At 62.4% G+C, this 19,936-nt stretch overlaps 1 protein-coding gene across 1 annotated transcript in view; it reads right to left on the bottom strand.

Moving 5' to 3' along the window:
* Positions 1-352: 352 nt before the first annotated feature.
* The window catches only part of NCOR2 (nuclear receptor corepressor 2), a 210,539-nt gene continuing 190,955 nt past the window's right edge, over positions 353-19,936 (bottom strand). The window contains exons 34-50 of the mRNA XM_046641374.1: positions 19,464-19,759; positions 17,745-18,099; positions 16,483-16,704; positions 15,620-15,871; positions 14,659-14,808; positions 14,344-14,499; positions 14,055-14,253; positions 10,963-11,504; positions 9,772-9,921; positions 9,400-9,545; positions 8,743-8,936; positions 7,764-7,913; positions 7,001-7,149; positions 6,171-6,224; positions 3,245-3,466; positions 1,996-2,175; positions 353-1,489 (exon numbers count right to left, since the gene is read on the bottom strand). Of these exons, the coding sequence (XP_046497330.1) occupies positions 1,308-1,489; positions 1,996-2,175; positions 3,245-3,466; positions 6,171-6,224; positions 7,001-7,149; positions 7,764-7,913; positions 8,743-8,936; positions 9,400-9,545; positions 9,772-9,921; positions 10,963-11,504; positions 14,055-14,253; positions 14,344-14,499; positions 14,659-14,808; positions 15,620-15,871; positions 16,483-16,704; positions 17,745-18,099; positions 19,464-19,759 (3,599 nt within the window). The 3' untranslated portion in view covers positions 353-1,307. The remainder of the gene's footprint in view (positions 1,490-1,995; positions 2,176-3,244; positions 3,467-6,170; positions 6,225-7,000; positions 7,150-7,763; positions 7,914-8,742; positions 8,937-9,399; positions 9,546-9,771; positions 9,922-10,962; positions 11,505-14,054; positions 14,254-14,343; positions 14,500-14,658; positions 14,809-15,619; positions 15,872-16,482; positions 16,705-17,744; positions 18,100-19,463; positions 19,760-19,936) is intronic.

The raw sequence follows: 19,936 nt of genomic DNA, 5'->3' as shown, positions 1-19,936 counted from the left end.
TCAGTGTATTCCCCGTGGGTGTGGACGGCCTGGCCACGGGTGTGAGTATCTAATACACTCACCACGGGTGTAAATATTTGATACGCTCACCATGTGACACGGGATACCCATCTCCATAGCTGTGAATATGTGACACCATCCTCATGGATATAAATATCCAATACTCTAGCCACGGGTGTGACTATTTGATGTCTTCATGTGACGTCCTCACCGTGGGGTAAATATTCGCCAGCAAAGGGGACAAGCCGTGAGTTAGGGGATGCTCCCTTTGCCCTCCAGAGTTACACTCCCACCATCCCCCAATTTGCCAGTCGCCTGCCCTCCTGGTGAGAGAGAGAGAAGCCTCTGGGAGTGGAGTATAAGTTGCTTTTAATGAGAACAACGTGTGTAAATGACAGCGCGCCACCGCCGTGCGCAGGTGGCGGCCACAGAATACCCATCGAATTCATTCTGCCCAAGGAAGGGAGGGAGGGAGGATGGGGGGCTCATGGGCCTGGGGCCCCGCCCCCCTGGGTCCTGCGGACGACGGGGTCACCGACTGTCGGCCAGCACACGCCTCTTGCACGGTAAGCAGAGATCGAAAGCACAGCAGCAATAATACTGGGTAAGTCCTTCCTTGCGTAAAACATCTGAATTAATTCATTGAAGGTATCAAAAATATACCCTGTAAACCAATACATCATTTACACCTGCCTGCTCTTCCCACTGCCGCGGCAACCATGTGTGAAAAACAGACCAGTTCCTCGGAGCAGCCACTCGCCCCAGGCCGCACCTGGCCCTGTCGCCCGCCCATCTGGCCTGACGGTTTCCAGCAGTCTCGTTGGCTGGGGCAGCCCATGGGGACTGGGACGAGAGCGCTGGGGGCTGGACAGGGCCTGTGTCTGTCTGTCCAGAGCGCTAAGCGGGATGGGGGCGGGGGGGTGCAGGGGCTGCTAGCTCAGTTTAGACTTTGGTTCCAAATGCGTTAAGGGGGGAGGCAGTGGCGTGGGAGGTGCGTGGTCATCCTGCTTTGGGTCCCTGGCCGCCCCGGCTGCGAGCATGTGGCCACCACACGCCCACCATGCCCCCGTCCCGGCCCCCTCCCCTCCCGAGCACCAGGTAAACATCCCCTGAGTAAGGTCACTGCACAGGGCCAGCCCGGGGCGGGAGTCGTAGTTAAGGCTTCAGACAGGCGAGGAGGCAGGCTCTGGACGGACGGGCGGCGGGCAGACTCAGGGGCTCCTTCCTCGGTGGGGGAGTCTCGCCCCCCCGCCCGGCTGCTCGGGCCGCTGGCCGGGTGCCAGTGCCGCCCCCACCCCTTCGGACAGTCACTCGCTGTCGGAGAGCGTCTCATACTGCGAGCAGAGCAGCGGCTTGGGCTCCTCGTCCCAGGCGTGATGGGGGCCGGCGAGGGGCCCACTGCCCGCCGACAGGCCTGGCGGGGGCGGGGAGGCCATGACGCCTGCCTGCAGCCGCATGATCAGCGGGTTGTAGGGGAATGGCGTGGAACCTGCCGGCAAGACCGAGAGATGCCCAGGAGGCCCAGTGAGCAGAGCAGCCGCCCCGGGCCCACCCGTCCACCACATGGGGCCCTGGGGCCTTGTCCCAGCCCCTCCTGACCCCCGGGGGTTTCTCACCTCTGCCCACCTCTACCACCGCCCCCACTCAGGCCTCGGCCGCCTGTCGCCTGGACCACAGGAGTCTCCTCGCGCCCACCCTTCCCCTGGGGTCTGTTTCTCTTGCAGCCAAGGGGTCCTTCGACCTACACTGGAGCGGGCACTTCCCCACTTAAACCCCCCAGGGGCTCCCCACAAACAAAGCTCAGCTCCCCTGTGACCCCTGGGACCCTGGGCTCAGCCCTGCCCGCAGCCCGCTCTCTGCTTCCTCGTCCTCCGCCGTCTCTGGTCAGGGCAGAAGCTGGCCTCCCTTGCGGCCTCACTCCTCCCCTCCACCTGGGCCCCGTCCGAAGCTTCCCGACTCGACTGTCGGAAGCCTGGGCCCAGCTCGGCGGCCCACCTGCCGACGAGGGCCGGTCCTCCCACACGCGGCTGGTGAGCGGCGTCCGGCGGTTGCAGTCACCCTCCGAGTGCACCGAGGACACGGAGGGCGGCCGATCCCCGGACCCCAGGCCCGGGGCCGGGGACTTGGCTTTCCGGCTGCTTGGTCTGCCGGAGACTTTGGCCTTCCCGCCACCACCTGCAGGGGACACGTGGGAAGAGCCACGTTGGACTCCGAGGCCAGCCCTCCCACAGCGGAGCTGGGCGTGGGGGTGGGCGAGGCCCCAGCTGCCTGCCTCCCGGGGCCCCCACGGAGGGAGATCAGCAGCTCAACCCCCGGGAAGCCAAGGAGGGGGGCCACGCGGCCAGACCTGGGCTCGCGCCTGGACCCTGAAGGGGAGAGTCTAGCAGGGGCGGCGACTGAACGGTCTGCGAAGCCCCCTCAGGCTGCCCTGCGGCCCATCCACCCACTCAGGGGCTGACACCCCAAGCACGAAACCTCAGGCCTCTGGCTTGACCCTGACCACTGCCCCAGGACTGTGCCGGGGCTGGGCAGGCTGTGAGCCCTCTTGGAGAAGCCAGGAAGGACCCCGAGCCCAGGCCTGGGCCCCCACTAAGTCCAGAAACTTCTGGAGCCGCGGTGTCCGCGTCGAACTGATGGGCCTGAGATCTCCTTGCTCTGATATGCAAATCGATAGTCTCGATTAGGGACCTGGGCCAGAGGGAGAGCAGGCCCCTCTGGCTTCCCCGACTTAGATCTGAGTTTGGGGCTGGCACACAGACACTGGTCTCCTCCCCCTCAGGCCTGAGGGCCAGCTGAGGACACGCACGGTGGCCCCCACCGACGCTGAGCCCACGGGCCTGGCTGCCATGAGCCTAGGGACCCCCTAATCCACACAGAGAAGGTGGGCCCTTGCTCCAGCCTGATCTCCCGCAAGGAGACACACGAGGGGCCAGGACGCGGGCCTCCTGGGGACCTGCGGCCAGCGGGGAGGAAGGCAGGGCAGGGCTGGGGCAGCAGTGTGAGCAATGGTAGGAAAGCAGCAGCTCCTGGGGGCCTGGTGGGCGAGGGGGGGCCGGAGGCTCGGGGGCCCGCCCAGCCCGGGATCAGCCAACCCCAGAACCATGTCAGACACGCACAAAAATAGAGTCACAGCTCCAAAGCTGGAGGGGTTGGTCAGAGGGACGCGGAGGCACGAGGATTAATGACACCGGGTAGGGGACAGACGGGGCGGGGCTGGAGGGCCAAGGCGGAGGAGCCTGCAGACCTGGCGAGGTGAGCGTGTGTTCACTCCGTCCGTCAGTAGCGGTTATGGGCATAGCAGCGGGCAGGCTGGCACTGGCATTCAGCGAGTTAAAAGCATTGGCGCCGAGCGGGTGCTCCTCCCACTGGTCATATTTACCCATGAGCGCCTTTCTAATAATGGCCTCCAGCCCCATGTTGGTGCTGGCATGCTCCTGCACCGCCTGGCTTCTGCAGGTCATAAGGCCTGGGAGAGAGACACACACACACGGGGGCCAGAGGACAACGGAGAGAGGGGGGAGAGAAGCGGAGGGGGAGAGGGAGAAGAGAGAAGACACAGTGAGCACATTTCGGCAAAGCAACACGTTGATTTCCCTAGCCCCCCCGTTCTTCCTGCAGGCGGGGATGGGGTGGGGGCTCCCTCTGCCTGGGGCCGGAAGCTCTTAGGAACCCCTGGGGGAGGTCAGACCGCCCCCCGCCCAGCCTCCTTCCTGCTCTGCCTTCTGGGGATTCAGAAGCTCCCTGAGCCCCCTAATCCCAGCTGGGGCTGCTTCTTATTTTAAATTCCAAGTGGCCTCACAAAGAGGGAAAGTGGCGGGGAAATCATGGGGAGGGGGCCCTGTTTGGGGAGGAGTCTCCGGGAAACTAAGTCAAGCCAGAGCTGGGTATTGGGTGTGGTCCACCCTCGTTCCCCAGGGCTGGCGGGGGCTGGGGAAGAGACCCAGGGAGGGAAGGTGACCAGACAGTCCTCCTGCTGTCCCCTGAGGACCCAGGCCACGAGGCCTGGGACCCTCAGTCCCCCACCCGCCCCCACAGCTGGGCCTGACTTTCCTCCCGCCCAGGAGCCACGAGGAGAAAGAGTGCAGAGACGGACGGTGAGCTGGGGTCGCAGCCATGCAGTTACGGTGCGTGCAGGGGACAGGGCAGAGCTGGAGACAACCGCGTGACCACCCCCGCCCGGCCCCCCGTCACAAAGTGGTCGAATCAACAAACTGGTCCCAAAGGCTCCCTGCAGACCCCGCCATAGAGGCACGTTAATTAAGCCCCTTTTTCTCGTGACGAGGTTTCCTGACCCTTTCTTTCTCTTGTGAACCATTCTGGGCACTTCTGCGAACCCCGGGAAATGCATCTCTCTGCAGCATTTTGGTTCAACCAAACTCTTTCAGATACTTCCCACGAAACTCAGGCCACACCGCCTGCTGTCGGGCAGTATTTTCACTAATTTTAACACTTGTGCTCTGAGCGAACCACAGGAACACCAAGTGGCGAGACAACGCGCCTTTCTGACCCCTCGCTCGAGTCGAGGAGACTGCCGGCTCCTGCGAGGCTGGGGTGACACAGCGGCCTGTACACCGCACCTCTGTCGCGGCCGTCTGTCGCCTACGTTTGGTCTTTCTTTTCTTCCTTTCACTCTCAAACTCGTCTGTGGCCAGGGACGCCCTCTCCACCTTTCTAGCTGCGTCTTGGCCACTTTTCACTGGCACTTTTTAAAAAACACCAAAAGCCATGTCCGTCAAGAAAAAGCAAAATTGCCAGCAGGGTGAGTGCTGGAAAAGAAGACATTTTCGCTCCTGCACACTAAGAAAACACCAGGAAGTGGAAAAAATGATGTGGGAGGACGGGTCCTGACCGTTTCTTGTTCGCTTTTCGTCCTAGCATCACAAACGTTATGACCCGAGGCCACGGCCCATGATCCAATGGTGCAGGTGGGTGGCCTGACCTCTCCCGTGACAAAGGGAGAGTCTGCAGCAGGGTACACGAGCAGAGACCAGGGCCGGGGAAAGGCTTGTGTGTGGACTAAACAGCTTTAAAAAAAAAGCTCAAATACAATTTACTTACAAGTTTTGGCACTAACTGTCATTGTGCCACTGTGCAAATTTCTACATACGAATGCACCTGTGTGTCTATCGCCTATGTCAAGATTTGGAACATTCCAGAAACCTTCATTGCCAACCATCTTGTTGTTTCGACCAAATTGTCTCCTCCCTGTGGCCTGAGGCTCAGCAAAGCCCTGAGTCTAGTCTCTGGGGAGACAGACACGGCCATCGAGGCCCCCACACGGAGGCCCTGATGGCCCGATGACAGTCGGCTCACTGCATTCCCGGGGCCCAAGGACCGTGACGTCCCCGGGAAGGTCAGCACGGTGGCCCTGCTCCCTCTGCCCTCGGGCTCCCACTGAAGGGCCGGGGCTCACACACGGAGCCTGCGCATGTCCTGGCTCCTCCACCACCGGGTGGGGTTGGCCCACGGGGGTGGGTGGCAGCCCCGAATCTGCTGGGGCTCGTCGCTCTGCACCAGACTCTACGAGTCATCTCTCAGAGCACCACCCAACGCTTCCACGGAGGCAGCAGAAATACACAGTGTGGCCCCCACTGGAGGCTGAGGGGCCAACCCCCAGGGTCCCCAGAGACCAAAATATCACAGAAGCCTTAAGTTTTAGCTTAAAAATGTGTGCGGATTTTACACTCATCTCCGTAACACATCTGCACGGTTCCCACAGCTCCCTGGCTCGAATTTTTAAGTAAAACTGATGCTCTGTCTGTAAAAAAAATGCCCATGTGGCCCCCAAGGGGAGCCTGTGCACGCCAGACACAGGCCAGTGCCCGTCCATCCGCTCCAGCCTCCACCTGAGGCCCGGCAGATGAGCCGGGGAAGTTTCCGGATGTTGTGTGTCCATCTGACACTGTACTAACACCAGGAGGCCTCGGAATTAAACTTCAGACAGAGGCTCCCCGCACCGGCTTGCCGGCCTTCTGTGCGAGTCTGCAGCCCCAGCGCAGGGCCGGACGGGAGGATGAGTTTGAAAAGAACGGTCCCTTGTTGTCACCACTGCAGCTGGTGCGGGGGCCCCAGTGACCTTGAAGGCCAGGCTCCCCGAATCTCCTTCTAGGTCCCACACAGCCAGCCTGAGACCCCCAGGGCGCAGAGTGACAGGGGAGGCGGAGGATTACCTGCTCCGGTGATGGCAGGCATGTTGAAGATCTCTGTCCCCGGCTGGCCGATATCTGGGGGGGTGACAAGAGGGGTGAGGCCGACGGGCCCACGAGTCCTGGACATCACCTGCCCCACCCGTGCCCTGTCCGGTCTGGGCAAGGAGCACCCCGGGACCTCGCTGAAGGCAGATGGAGGCAGCAGGCCTGGGGCGGGCGAGACTCTGTGTTTCTAACCAGCCAGCCGGCGCTGCTCACCGGGGGCCTGTGGGCTGCACTTGGCAAGGCTCTGGTGTGACCAGCCTGGGCCAGGAACTGTCTGCAAGGTTGCTGATCCAGCCCCAAAGGAGCAAGGCCTCTGCAAGGCCCCAGCACCCCCCAGCTAGGAGGCTCCTGGAGGCCAGGGGGGGTGGCCGAGTCCTTGTTCACTCGTTCCCCACTCAAGCTCTAGAGGAGCTGCCAGGTGCCAACACCATGCTGAGGATGGCAGACTTCCGTGCAAAAAGCACATAAATGGGGGAAAAGTCACAAACGTGACGAGCACCGTCAACAGGGGACACGCAGGGCCCTGGGCGGATCTGACCCCAATCCCTGGTGCCTCGTATGGGCCTTAGCGCAGACCCATCTGTGCAAGGATTCACTGAGCACCCAGTGCGTGCCGGCACCATTCTGGTGTGACCTCCCATGCCAGTGAAGAAAGACGCCCTGGGGCTGCTCGAACGAGGGGTTGAAGGGCGGCAGGAGAGGTGGTCAGCGGTGCACTGGCTCAGGAGGCACCCTGAGGTTTCTGCCGCATGCTGGCCCCCAGCCCCGCAGGTGGACCCTGCTTCTGGGGGGTTGCGACCCCTTACTATATTCTGGCTCGTTCCGGTTGTGGGTGTTGAGCTTCTTGTTGATCTCCTGTTTCTTAGACTTGACCATGGCGGAGTTGCTCTCGGTCAGCTTGCTGAAGAAGGCCGGCGGCTGGCTGCTGTTGCCTGGGGATTTGGAGCCCATCCTGCTGCGAGGACCAGACACCCCAGGTCAGTTCGCTTGGTGCTGAGCTTGCTCCCCTTTGAGGACGGGGCACTCACTACCTGAGCTGCCTTAGAAACCTGGAACCAAGCTTCCCCGCCCCCACGCCTGCATCGCTCATCTTAGGGACCATGTCTCCGAACCTCTTCTCTGCATTTCACCCACTCTGGGGCTCAGGGTGTCTGGGGAGCCCCAGCTGCCCTGGTGGGCCACAGCTGTGTACCTGCAACAGCGACCCCCTGAAAAGGGCCTCGGGAACTGGAAGTGGACTCAGATTATGTCTTCCCCCAAAGCCAGTAGGCCTGACTTTTTTTCTCTGCGTCTACCCGACCCCTGAGCCCCAGTTTGGTCCAGCATATTTAGCTCATTATTTCTCAGATCCTTAACAGGAAATGGCAATGAAGACCCCAGCCTGGGGCACGAGAGGCTGCCACTGGGGGCCCCCAAGTGTGTGACATTTGCTGAGCAGGTCTGAGGTCTCCTGGCTGTGCACTGAAGCCCTCGTCAGCCCCCCAACCGCACGGGGGTGGATGGAGGCCATGGGGTGCAAGGGGCCAAGCCCCGAGTATTGGGGGGGGGGGGGGGGCACCATGAAGGTACCTGGGCTCCGCCTGCTCCCCGTCCCGGTACAGCAGCGGGTACATGGCGCTCCGGGGGTGCCCTGGCTCTGCCATGCCCTCTGGCGGGGACACAGGCTCAATGCCATCCTCGCCGCTACCCAGGGCCGCCGTCTTGCTTGGCTCTGGAGACCTGGGCAGAGAGAGGGCCCAGCTGTGGTCAGAGCTCTCCCTCCCGTGGGACACGTGGATGCAGCTGGCCCTCCACTCCCGTCCAGCCCTGCCTCCCTCCAGCTGGGGCGCAGCTCGCCCTTCCAGGAAAGGGCCTGGTGGTGAACAGGTCAGGCATGGTGGGCCACCTGGGCTCCCTGCTGCAGTCTCCTTTTTTTACAACCCTTTAAAAATGTAAACCTGCCGTCAGCTCGCGGACGGTACAGAACAGGCTGTCAGCTTGAGCCGGCCTGTGACCCCTGCTGCAGCCCGATGCCAGGCACCCCATTCCTCCAAAGACGTCCCCCTATCTCCCCGCCGCATGCCTGCTCACGCGGTGGCCCCCCAGAACGGCTCCCTGCATCCTGAGTGGGGCCCTCCTCTCCCCTCTCCACTCCGACCCCCCGAGCCCCCAGTGTCCCAGGGGTGAGTGTGTGTGTGAGCACACATCTCTGGCTCCAACCCCCGCTCTGCCCCTTGCTGGCCGTGTCCTTGTGGGCAAGTGTGCTTAGTCCCCAGACCTCAGCTGTTCCATCTGTGGGATGGGGACAATGCTGCCTACACTTCCTGGGGCCGTGGTGAGAACCCCGGCTGACGTGTAAAGTATTCAGCTCCGTGCCTGGAAGCCACCAAGTGGCATAAAAGCACCGGCCATCATCCCTCAGTGCCATGACCTTGAGCCAACTCCCCAGTGCCTGGGCCGTGATCCCCACTGTGGGATGGCACCACGCGGGCCTCGCACCTTGCTGGGCTCAACCTTCTGACGAAGGTCTCCCAGCGGCCGACGGGCCAGGGCCCCTGCCCCCGCTCACCTCTTGCCCCCTTCGCTGTGGGGGGAGCCACGGGCCGGGGCGCCATGGTCTGGGGGCGGGAGGTAGAGGTCGCTGGGTGGGCGGCGGAGGTCCAGGACAGGGCAGCTGGCTCCAGGGAAGGAGTAGAGGGGAGCGGGGAGGGGCGTGTTGAGCTGCTGGGGGTGGTGCCGTGTGTAGTCCTGCGTGATGACCTCCTGTGGGCCAAGGGTCGGGGGAGAGGTGCAGGTCAGGCGGCAGCCACCTCTCCAGAACCTTCTGGATGGGATGAAGGCTAGACTGAGCTCTGGCAGCAGAACCCTACTTGGTGCTGGCTCCCTGGGTGCCTCGGGCCTGCCCACATGCCCAGGGCGGGGGCTCGGCTAGTGGTCTCACACTGGCAGCCCCAGGATGGTCAGATTCCCCCGGCCAGCACATGTATGACGAGGACGGCAGGCTGGTGTGCCCGAGACACCATCAGCTGGATGAGAGGTGGCTACGGCCGGAGTCTGAGACTCCAGGATCCCTGGCAAGGCTCCATGGCTTGTCCTCACCAACCCCCGGATCCCCAGGCCACACCCCCAGGACTCAGTTTACCCACTAGACCAAGGAGCTATGTGTGACGCCCCCTTCCCTTGACCCGGGTCCCACCCAGGAGCAAGGGCAGAGGAGGGTAGTTACACTGATGTGCTGTGCCAGGGTGACCACCCGCTGGTGACCTTTGACCCCCGGGGCAGTCTGGAGCAGCGGGCTGGATGAAGGCTGGCTCTCAGGCAACGGCCGCAGGTGTGGGAGGTGTGCAGCCTCGCCACCAAGCTTCCCGGGGCCTGCGGGCAGAGCAAAGCTGGTCAGGGTGTGGGAGGGGTGGGCGAGACCCGTGCCCGGCTGGGGCAGCTGTCCCTGAGGCCCAGCTCAGCCTGCTCAGCTGTGGGACTGGCCAATTCCTCCTCCTCTAGCGCCTCAGTTTTCCTACCTGTGTGATGGGTAGCAAGCGACTGTCCCTACCTCGCAGGGCTGGGGTGAGTGGGGTATGGGGGGTCCCCTGGGGCCCACCTGGCTGCTTGTGCCGCAGGTCCCCCTCCAGGTGGCTCTTGTCAAGCTCCTCAAGGTGCTTGGGGAGCCCCTTGTCATGGGTCAGGCTGGGGGAGCTCACGGGGCTGACGGGCTCCACCCCGTCGGGGCTGTAGCTGCTGCCGTGGTAACCTACAGCGGGAGAGGCCAGCGTCAGCCGGGGCGGGAGGGCCGGGACCACCCCTCCCCCTGCCCTCCCACAGGGGCTGGGCCCCCAGGCCGGAGCGGGCAGCTAGGCCGATGGAGAGAGGAAGGGGGCCAGAGCAGGGGGTGCTGGTGGCCAGGAGTGGGGGCACCTCAGAAAGGAGGGAAAGGGGATGTGGGGGAGCGAGGGAGACAGGGAGAGAGGGAGAGGAGAAGACGGAGAAAAACACAGAGCCTGAGACACAGGGGAGACAGGCCCAGAGAGACTGAGAGAAACACAGACCAGAAAACAGGCGGACCCACACGGAGGGGGCTGCGGGGAGGTGAGTCCAATGTGGGGGTGAGCAAGGGGCAGCGGTGACAGGCTGGGAGGGAGTGAGCGGGGGGTGTGGCAGGAGGTGACCCTCAGGTCCTGGGGGCCCCTACAGCCCCGCGTCCAGCAGAGGAGCCCTGGGCTGGGACCAGAGGTGGGGGGACACCCCCTTTCCTCCGGGACATCAGGTGTTGGGTCACCAAGGGTACACGGGGCCAGGACATCCCCAAGACCCCTCGTGACCTGAGCAGGACGCAGGGGTCAGGCTCCCAGCTCCTGGCAGTGGGGCGCTCCCTCCCTCCCCGTCTTCTCCTGCACCATCTGCCTCACGGGCAGGCACCCCCCAAACCAAACTCATCCCCCCATGGCAGCAGCAGGCAGAGGGCACCCGCCTGAGCTGGCTCCCCGCTCCCCAGACGAAGGCGCGCAGGGGGAGATGGGAGGCGCAATCGAAGTCAGAATCACAGATCCATTCATTAAAGGAAAAAAAGCGAAACTCCAAAAAAAAAAATCATGATAAAACGATGTGCAAATGATGGGGTGCCCCCGGACCAGGGAGCAGCAGCTGGAGGAGTCATCAGAGCGTGCAATCGACGAAGACGGGTTTAAAAACAAAATACCAAAACCAACGAAAAACGGGGGAAAAATAAGCAGCAGAGATCTGGAAATATCTTTAGGCCACGAGACGGGGGGTGGGCGCAGGGCGGAAGGCTTACCATCGCGAGGGGAGTCGGCGGCCAGCGCACCTCCTTCTCGCGGCCCTTTATCGTGAGCAATTTGACGCATGATTATCGCGTCTATGAAGGTGGCCGCTGTCAGAGTGGTCTTACCCAGAGAACGGAGTTCCAATTCCTGGATGGAAAAGGGTTTACTTTGAGTCTTTTCCCGGTGCAGGTCGGCGGGCGGGGCGGGCGGCGCTGGCTGGTCCGGGCTGGCGTGGTGGGGTGCGAGGCTCTTCGCTGGGGCGCGGGCGATGGCCGCGTGGCTGGAGCCGGGGGGTGCCAGGGGCCGGGGCTCCGAGCCCTTGCCGGGGGACGAGGCGGGCTCCAGCGCGGCGCGGGCCGGGGGCTTGGCAAGGAAGGTGTGGCCGGTGTCTGCACGGGGCCGCTCAGGCCGGGCGACCCGCGGGGCCTCCTTGGGCAGCAGGACAGGCTCCATGAGGGTGGGGTAGACCCCATCAAGGGTGCCGCCCAGCGGGCAGTGGGTGGCGGGGGGGAATGTAGCGGCTGGGCGGACAGGCGAGGAGGTGGAGGTGGACCTGGGGGAGGAGAGAGGGGGTCAGGCGGCTGCGGGGGCCCAGGTGGCTGGGGCAGGGTCACTCCCTCACTCCGAGACCCCTGATAAGTTCCCGCTGCCCTGGGATAATGTCCCCACTCCCTACTGCTCCCAGAATAGATGCACCCTCCTGACGGGTCCTGGGAGACCCTGTGTGGCGTAACCTTATGTACCCCCTTCATTTATTCATTCATTCATTCCATCATTCCAAAATATCCTATGGAGCACGTACGACGCGTCAGGCACTGTTCTAGACACTGGGGCTGCCGTGGGAACACAAGTGGCTAGTGTTCTAGTTGAGCAGACAGACTAGGGACACGTTAACAGATGGATTAACCCCTATCAGAGGGCAGACCTGTCGGGGTGGGTAACTCGGGGAGAAAGGAGAGCGTGGCAAGGAAGCACTAAGGCAGGGTGGCTGCGGCCTCTCTGAGGAGCTGGCATGTGAGCCGGGGCTGCTCAGGACACAGAAGGAAATGGAATGGGGTCAGAGGAGAGGGCAGCAGGGCCAGCTCTCCCGCCCAGCCACCAGGGACCACATGGGGCTCCCTGGGAGGGCTGCCGTCCCCTCTGCCGGGAGTGCTCTCCCCACCCCAGCAGGGCAGGCTCTGGCTGTTCTTGAGTCAAGTGCCTCTTCCTCCAGGCAGCCTCCCCAGTTGCCGTCTTGGTTTAGACCACAGCCCCAGGAGAGCAGGGCTTGCATCAGCCATCACCACATCCCCAACACCCAGCGCAGGGCAGGAGACCCACGGCAGGCCCACCAGGGAGGAGGAATGCACAGAGGGACACTCTGATCTTCACACAGCAAGTGTAACTGCGCCCACTTCGCAGGTGAGGACGCTGAGGCCTGGACACGAGCCGGCCTGCCTCCACCCTGGAGGCCTCCGGGTCAAGCCCAGTGTTCCCGTGAGCAGGCTTGCTCTCCCTCCCAGAGCCTCCCTCCGCAGCTATCACTGGGAAAGGCCTCGCTTCTCCCGTCCGGTTTGTAATCGGCTGTGCTGTGTGGAGAGACACCGGGCTTCTGTATGTGCGCTTGTGCCCGGAGCCTGTGCTCGAAGCAGCCAGGGGCTTCTGCTTCGTGTACCTGCAGGTACCTGAGCCAGCAGGGGGAGGCCAACGCTTCTAGGAAACAAAGGCGGCGTTTTCACATTGGAATCGTGGGCGGGTACAACTTAGAGCAGCCAAAGGAGGGGCGCTTGTGGGCATGGGCACTTCGCTGTGGGAGAAGCAGCTGCCTCCCAGCAGGTCCCTGGGCAGGGAGGGGCACTGGGAAAGCCCCCTAGTTGAGCAGCTCTGCCAATATCCTTGGGGGGGCGGTCACCAGAGGGGGACTGGGCCTGTCACGAGAGTAAGTGGACTCTAGCCGGCATCTATGGGGCCTGTGTAGCCTCTCCCACCTTAAGGGGACCTCTGGACTTTGTCCAGGCAAGAGAGACACCATCTCCTCCCTGTACGCCCTGCTGAATTCCGGTGGCCCAGGCATCTGTCCTCACAGCCCTCCCTCACTGTCTCCCCGCTCCTCTCCACAGACTCTATCCCTGAACCTGACAACCTACCCACCTACTCATCCCTCCACTCACCCCCTCCCCGCTCATCCACCCCTCTCCCCGCTCGTCCACCCCTCTCCCTGCTCGTCCACCCCCTCCCCGCTCGTCCACCCCCTCCCCGCTCGTCCACCCCCCTCCCCGCTCGTCCACCCCCTCCCCACTCGTCCATCCCTCTACCTGCTCGTCCACCCCCTCCCCGCTCGTCCACCCCCTCCCCACTCGTCCACCCCCTCCCCACTCGTCCATCCCTCTACCTACTCATCCACCCATCTACTCAACCCATTATCCATCTACCTGGCTCATCATCCACCTACCCAACCCATCATCTCTCTACTCACCCATCTACCCATCCATCCACCTATCTACTCACCCATCTAACCCAACCTCCATCCATTCAGTTATCCATTCACCCATCTACTCATTCTCCATCCATGCATTCATTCACCTACCTATCTAAACTAAACATCTATCCATCCACCCACCTACCCATTTATCTACTCATCACCCACCCACCTACCCACCCCTTCATCTAGCCCAGCCACCCATCCATCTACTACCACACACATATCCATCTATCTACTCACCTGTCATCCAGCCACTTACTCACTTATAACCTATTCATCTACCCATCCACTCATCCGTCTGTCCACCTACCCATTCATCTAACCCATCTATATATATACTCATCCATCTACCCATCCATGCACCTCCCATCTACCTACCCACCCATCCATCCTCTCATCTACTCATCCCTCCGCCTACCCGCCCATCATCTAGTCATTCCTCCATCCACCTGCCCACCTACCTCCTACCCATTTACCCATCAATCTACTTGCTCACCTACCCATCATTCACCCTCCCGTCTATCTGCCAACCCATTGGTCCACTTGTGCATCCACCCACCCAATCGTCCATCCACACACCAACCTGTGTCCATCAACCACCCACCCACAGTTTGTCCCCTCCCTTGTGCCAACCTGGCCCACCTCAGGACCGTGGGCGTGCTGGGCTCCACGGAGACGATGATGCCCTTCATGCCCGTGTTGTGCAGCACACTGGGTCTCTGCTGGATGGCGTCCTGGGTCCGGGGTGAGATGGGCGAGTGCTGGTGGGAGTGGGAGGCGGGGCGGCTGCTGCTGCCCCCACTCCCCCCGCCACTGCCGCTGCTGCTGCTCTGCTCCGTACCTGGTGACAGGCCGCGGTGTCAGAGGGAGCAGGCGTCACGTGGCCCGTGAGGACCCCCAGGGCTCCGGGCAGGGGTCTCTGATGGCCTACCGGGTCTCCAGATGGGCGCATGCTCCACTGTCGTGGTGGACGTGAGGATGGACTTCTCGCGTTCCCGTTCGCGCTCCCGATCTCGGTCCCGGTCCCGCTCCCGCTCCCTCTCAGAAGAGGACGTGGCGGTGGGTTTTGTCAAGTGACTGGGACCTCCTGGAAACCAAAAGGTGTGCGACTCAGCCCCAGGATTCAGGAAGGGCCTGGACTTGGCTTCTGGGGTGGAACAGCAAGTGCAAGGCATCTCCCTGAAGATGCTCAGGCACCTTCCTCGGACGCCAGGGTCCTGACCCGGGATGGGGGCAGGGTTGTTACCTGGGGAGAGCGGGGAGCTGCTGAGCCGGCTGCTGAAGTGCTGGGGGGTGGTGGGGAGGTAGGCGAGGCGGTCCATGGCGGTGGCTGGTGTGCCTGGTGTCGGGGGCACCAGCACGGGCAGGTGTGGCACTTGGGACAGGTCGATGATGCCTGCGGGAGGAGGTGGGGCTGGGCGGCTGTGGCCATAGCGGGAGAAGAGGGGCCAGCCCACCCGGTGCAGTGCTGCGTGCCCGCAGGAGTGGCAGCTTGGCGGCCGTTCCCTCCCCAGTCTGAGCACTGGGCCCAGGGGACCCTTTGTGAATGCCAGGTTCCCACGGGGCCATGCCCTGTGCTCCGAGCCCTAGCAGTGGTGGTGTCCTGCAGTGGCCTCCTGCACAGCTCGGCGTGCCCTTCTGCTGCATCAGACTCTGACCCTGGACGACTGGCTCCCTGTATTCGACCCCCATCATGTGAGATACCCGTGTGAACTGTTTTCTAAGGAGACCCTCACTAGCACTTGGCCTTTCCAGAAGGACGTTCCAGAAGTATCCTCAAAGATGACTTTAATACACACGTGCAAAACAACCACAGGCTGTTTGAAACTCAAGGGACTAGAAACTCAGCCTCACCTTTTTCTTTTTTTTCCCCAAACCCCAAAGACCCTGGCTACCAGGAGCACACACAGGCACGTGCACAACCCCATGTGTGCATCCAGGATCTGCACAGCTATCAGACGCACACTTGTGCCCACAGCACACACGACTCTAACCCCAGCCAGGTCAGCGCATGCTCTCAGAGCGGCCATACCCCCAGACCGCTATGGTGACCACACTTTAGACACCTCGGCAAGAACACGTGAGCATGCCTGGGTGTGAGCATGTCCTTTGCACTCCCAAGCGAGCCTGGGCGGCCTGGGCCTACGGCCAATTCCGGATGGAGGTGGTCTGCCCGCCCACGTGCCCAGAAGCACCAGGCCACCCACCTCGCGGGCCGGCGGCATAGTTGAGCGCCAGCGAGGACTCGCGGGGCGAGAGGCCCCTCAGCACGTCGGCGCGCTGAGCCATGGCGGTGGCCGCATTGTGGTGCATCTGCTGCGACGTGATATAGTCGTTGATGATGGTCTGGCGGTTCTCCAGCGCTGCCGTGTCGGGGTAGCCGCGGATGAGGTAGGGCGGGTACAGGTGCGGGTAGGTGGGGTTGGGGGCCAGGTGCCGGGGAAGGTAGTAGGCGGCGGCTGCAGGGAGAAGGGGGCAAGGTCAGGACGGCCCAGCCTGGGCCCGGGGCCGACACCCTGCCTGTCTCGATGCCCCCCAGCCCCACATCCTGACCGCTTCTCCCAAAACGCCCCCCACAAAACAGAGTTGGGGGCCTGGAAGTGGGAATACTTTTGCTCCCCAAAACACATGTGGGGGCCTCTCAGTGACAATCTTCTTTGCATCGAAGCTCTCCCAACACAGGGCACAAAAGCGCAGAGCCCTCAAGTGCCTAAGGGGGCATCCTTTGAACAGTAGCATTTCAAACAGGTCCCTTTGGGCGAGGCTCACACTTGAGCCCTCTGTCAATATGTTTGTAATTTTAAAGGCACTGGTAAGTCCCGCAGGAAAAGCAAACAATGAAGAAATGTTTAACCCAGCATGTCCCTCAGACACCTGGGAAATTCGGTTCTAACTAGACTGTTCAACCGCCTGACTGCACTGTTGGGTCTCCCCACCTTTAGGCCTCAGTTTCCCCACCTAGCGGAGCCTAGTTGATGCCCAAGGAGACCCTGGGCAGACACTGATGAAGTCCTGCCCCCGTGCACCATCTCCAGTTGCTGCGGGGTTCCCTGGGTCGGGGGACAATCACCTGCATCCAGGGGGATCCCGCGGGGTATGGAGGTTGGATCAAAGGCCAGTGGGATGTGGCCACGGTACAGGTCCACACCACTCACGCCCCGAAGCAGGTGCTCATAGGGCGAGATGGGGTGGGGGTGGTGCTCAGGCACGGCGCTGTGCGGGGACTTGGCGATCTCGCGGGGCGTCGACGTCAGCTTTCGGTCCTGTGACGCCTTGCTGGATGAGAGGCTGCCTGTGGGGATGGGCCGAGCGGGGCTGGGTGACATCCGTGCCACAGCCGTCCCAGCCCGTGTGAGGCCCGCTGAGGCCAGTGTTCCCGGGAAGCCACTGAGGGCGGGATCTCCGGGACCTGGGTCCAGCCCTCTCCGCTCTCCCACTCCCCTGCCCCCAGCTCATCTGTTCTTTTATTTACTCATTCACTCATTGGCTTCTGTTTTCTCAGTTCTTTAAAAAAAATTCATTTGTTCTTTTTTCATTTGCTCCCTGTTCATTCATTCACTCAGTCAACCAAGAAATATTTACAGAACCTCTACTCTATGCACTGACTAGGAGTGGGGGCGACCCCTACCCCTGAGAACCAGGCACACACCAATCCCGGCCCCCACGGAGCTCACATTTAATGCGGGAGCCAGACAATAAACTAGTCATCAACTAAGAATTTCAGAGTGACAAATGCTCTGAAGAACATTTTAAAATGTGACAGAATGGGACCAGAAGGGGGGATTTGGTCCTGAGAACCCTCCCCAAGGATGGGACACTGAACAGAGACCTGAAGGATGAAAAGAAACCAGGCAGGTAAAGATCTGAAAGGTGGCGGCATTTCAGGCAGCGGGGACAGCATGTGCAAAGGCCCTGAGCAAAGACCCAGCTGAGTGACATCAAGGAGCAGAGAGGAGGGACCCGTCTGGCTGAGCCTGGGCAGATAAAGGGCAGGGAGAGGAAGGTGGGCAGGGCCAGGTCCTGTAGGCCGTGGCCAAAACATTGATTATTTTGTATGTGCAGTGAGAAGTCACTAGAAAGATTCAAACAGAAGAGTGGCATAATGATGTAAATTTTTCAAAAAAGTGTTCTGGCTGCCATTTGGGGAGCAGATTAAAGCAGAACAGAGAGGAGTAGCGGGGGCCGGGGGGAATCGGGTTGGCCCGGGAGGTCAGGGAAGGGGCAGACTCCTGAGCTCGGTGTGGACGCGGCCAAGATCCCCTGGTCTCCAGCCTAAGCTGACAGCAGCCGTGGAGGCGGCTTCCCGAGGCGGCCCCGCCCCACTGCACGCACCCTCCTGCAGGCGCGGTGTGGGCTCCCTCGTGGTCACCGGCGATCCACGTGGCAGGTGGCTGGTGAAGGGCGCCGCGTGGTCCTCGTAGGTCAGGGGGCTCTGGCGCGGCTTGCCCAGCTCGGGCACGATGACTGGGGCGCCCCGTGTGATGGAGCCCCCGGCGGCGCCAACGGTCGTGGGCCGGCCCTTCAGGCTCTCCTCGTAGCAGGCGCGCTCCAGCGCCCGGGCATCGGCCATCACGTCCAGTGGCAGCGCGGGTGGGAACGGGCGGCCGGGGCTGCCGATGATGGAGCGCACGTCGTGCTTCTTGGCGCCCACGGGGGCCGGGCCGGGCTCATACTTGAGCGGGGTGCCCTGGGGGACGGGGCACATGATGGAGAGCGCAACAGCAGTTCCGCTCCGCCTGTGGCCACCCCACTGACCACCGCCCTGCCGGCCTGTCCCGGCCCTTGGTTCCAGCCCCAGAGCCATGCGGGGGCTGCAGAGGGGGCCCGGCGTGCAGAGGTCAGCCCTTTCTGGAGCGAGCGGGGGACTCCCCGTGCGCCCTGGGGTTCCTCGAGACTCAACGCCCCCAGGTGGGCCAACACCTGCCCCTGGTCAGCCCGGGACCCTCCACGGCCTGCCCAGAGCCGTGGGGAGCAGGGCAGCGCCCTCGGCCAGGATGGGCCGCAGAGGAACCGGTCCCAGCCGGCCCCGGGGGAGACCCACCCCTTTAGATGGACGCATGGGCGCACCGCGTGCCTGGGCCTCTGCCAGGAACAGGCCTCTGCGTGTACTCAGGAACGTCTCAATGACTCTCATAGAAAGCGGAAACGCCCTCATTTTAAAAAAGAACATTCTAGAGTCATCCTGGCCTTGGCTCCATGGTGGACTCCTGCCAACGGCTGTGTAGCTGCCCAGGGGCTGCCAGCCAAACCCGTCCCTGGCACTCGATGGTCTCCCATTGCTTCCGTCCTCTCCCAGGCGCCAGGCGCTCTACCGAGTGGGACCCCTCCCCAGAGCTTCCGCCTCACAGCCTCGCGGCGCCAGGTCGGCTCCTGGGCTCCGTCCTCATTCATGTCAGCCCACCCTGACCACGTGAAGGGAGAGAGGCCCTTAGGAGGTTCCCACTAACCAGCTCCTCACAATCGGGGCTCATCTTCCCCTACTGGGCCATGGCCTTTTGGGGGCCGGGGCCACAGGGGGCCCAATAGGAGTGGACACCAAGGAGGAAAGATGCTGCAGATTTAGGTACATCTGTGTTCAAGATTCATAACTGCCACTTACTTGCTGTGTGTCCCTGGGCAAGTGACTTAGCCTTTCTGAACCTCAATTTACTCCCCAATAAAATGGGGACAGTAAGAGCACTACCCCTGAGCATTGCTGTGAGGGCTAAACCAGGCACGACGCCCAGCCCTCGGGCAGCACCTGGACCACACTGAGGATTCGATCTACAGCAGCCGTTTATCAGTATATTCAGCTCTGAGGCCTCAGCAAGCTGCTGGACCTCTCTGGGCCTCAGTTTCCCCACCTGAAGAATGGGGATACTGGGTATGAACCTCATCAGGCTGTACAATCAAACGAGGTCACGGATGCAAAGCCCTCAGCATGGTATCCAGAACGGACGCCCAGTGACCGGCAGCTGTGTGGCCCTGCGCCTCAGTTTCCCCGTCTGCAGAGGCCAGGGCAGCACCCAGCAGCCCCTGCCCAGCCCTGGCTGGCCCGCCCAGTGCCCGTACCTGCGTGATAGAGCCCTCCTTGAGCGGCCGGGGCGCCAGCGGCAGCTCGGGCGTGCGCCGCAGCTCCTCGCGGGGGATCTCGTGGATGGAGCGGCCGGCCTCCTTCACTGTCGCCACCAGGCCCTCGTGGGCCGGCTTCAGCTTCAGGGGCCCCAGGGCTTCCAAGGGCCGGGCCTTGTAGGCCTCGGCCAGGTCCCGCGGGGGCGGGGGCGGTGGCGGCGTGCCCTCGCGCTTCAGCAGCTTGGCCTCGCGACGCAGGTAGTCCTCCTGGGCCTCCACGTAGGACCGCGGGATCCCTGCCGGAGTGAACGGGCGCTGGCCTCACGTCTGCACCCCCCCACCCACCCTAACCAGGGGCCTCCACACTAGTGGATTCTGGGGTCCAAATCCTCTCTTGCTGTGTGACCTTGAGTACATGACTCGACCTCTCTGAGCCTCAGCATCTTCACATACAAAACAGGAATACTGAAGAA

Source organism: Equus quagga, chromosome 15, assembly GCF_021613505.1.
Source record: "Equus quagga isolate Etosha38 chromosome 15, UCLA_HA_Equagga_1.0, whole genome shotgun sequence".
NCBI classification, from domain to species: domain Eukaryota; kingdom Metazoa; phylum Chordata; class Mammalia; order Perissodactyla; family Equidae; genus Equus; species Equus quagga.
Note: the sequence above shows the minus strand (reverse complement) of the source record. Positions and strands in the feature narration are given on the sequence as shown.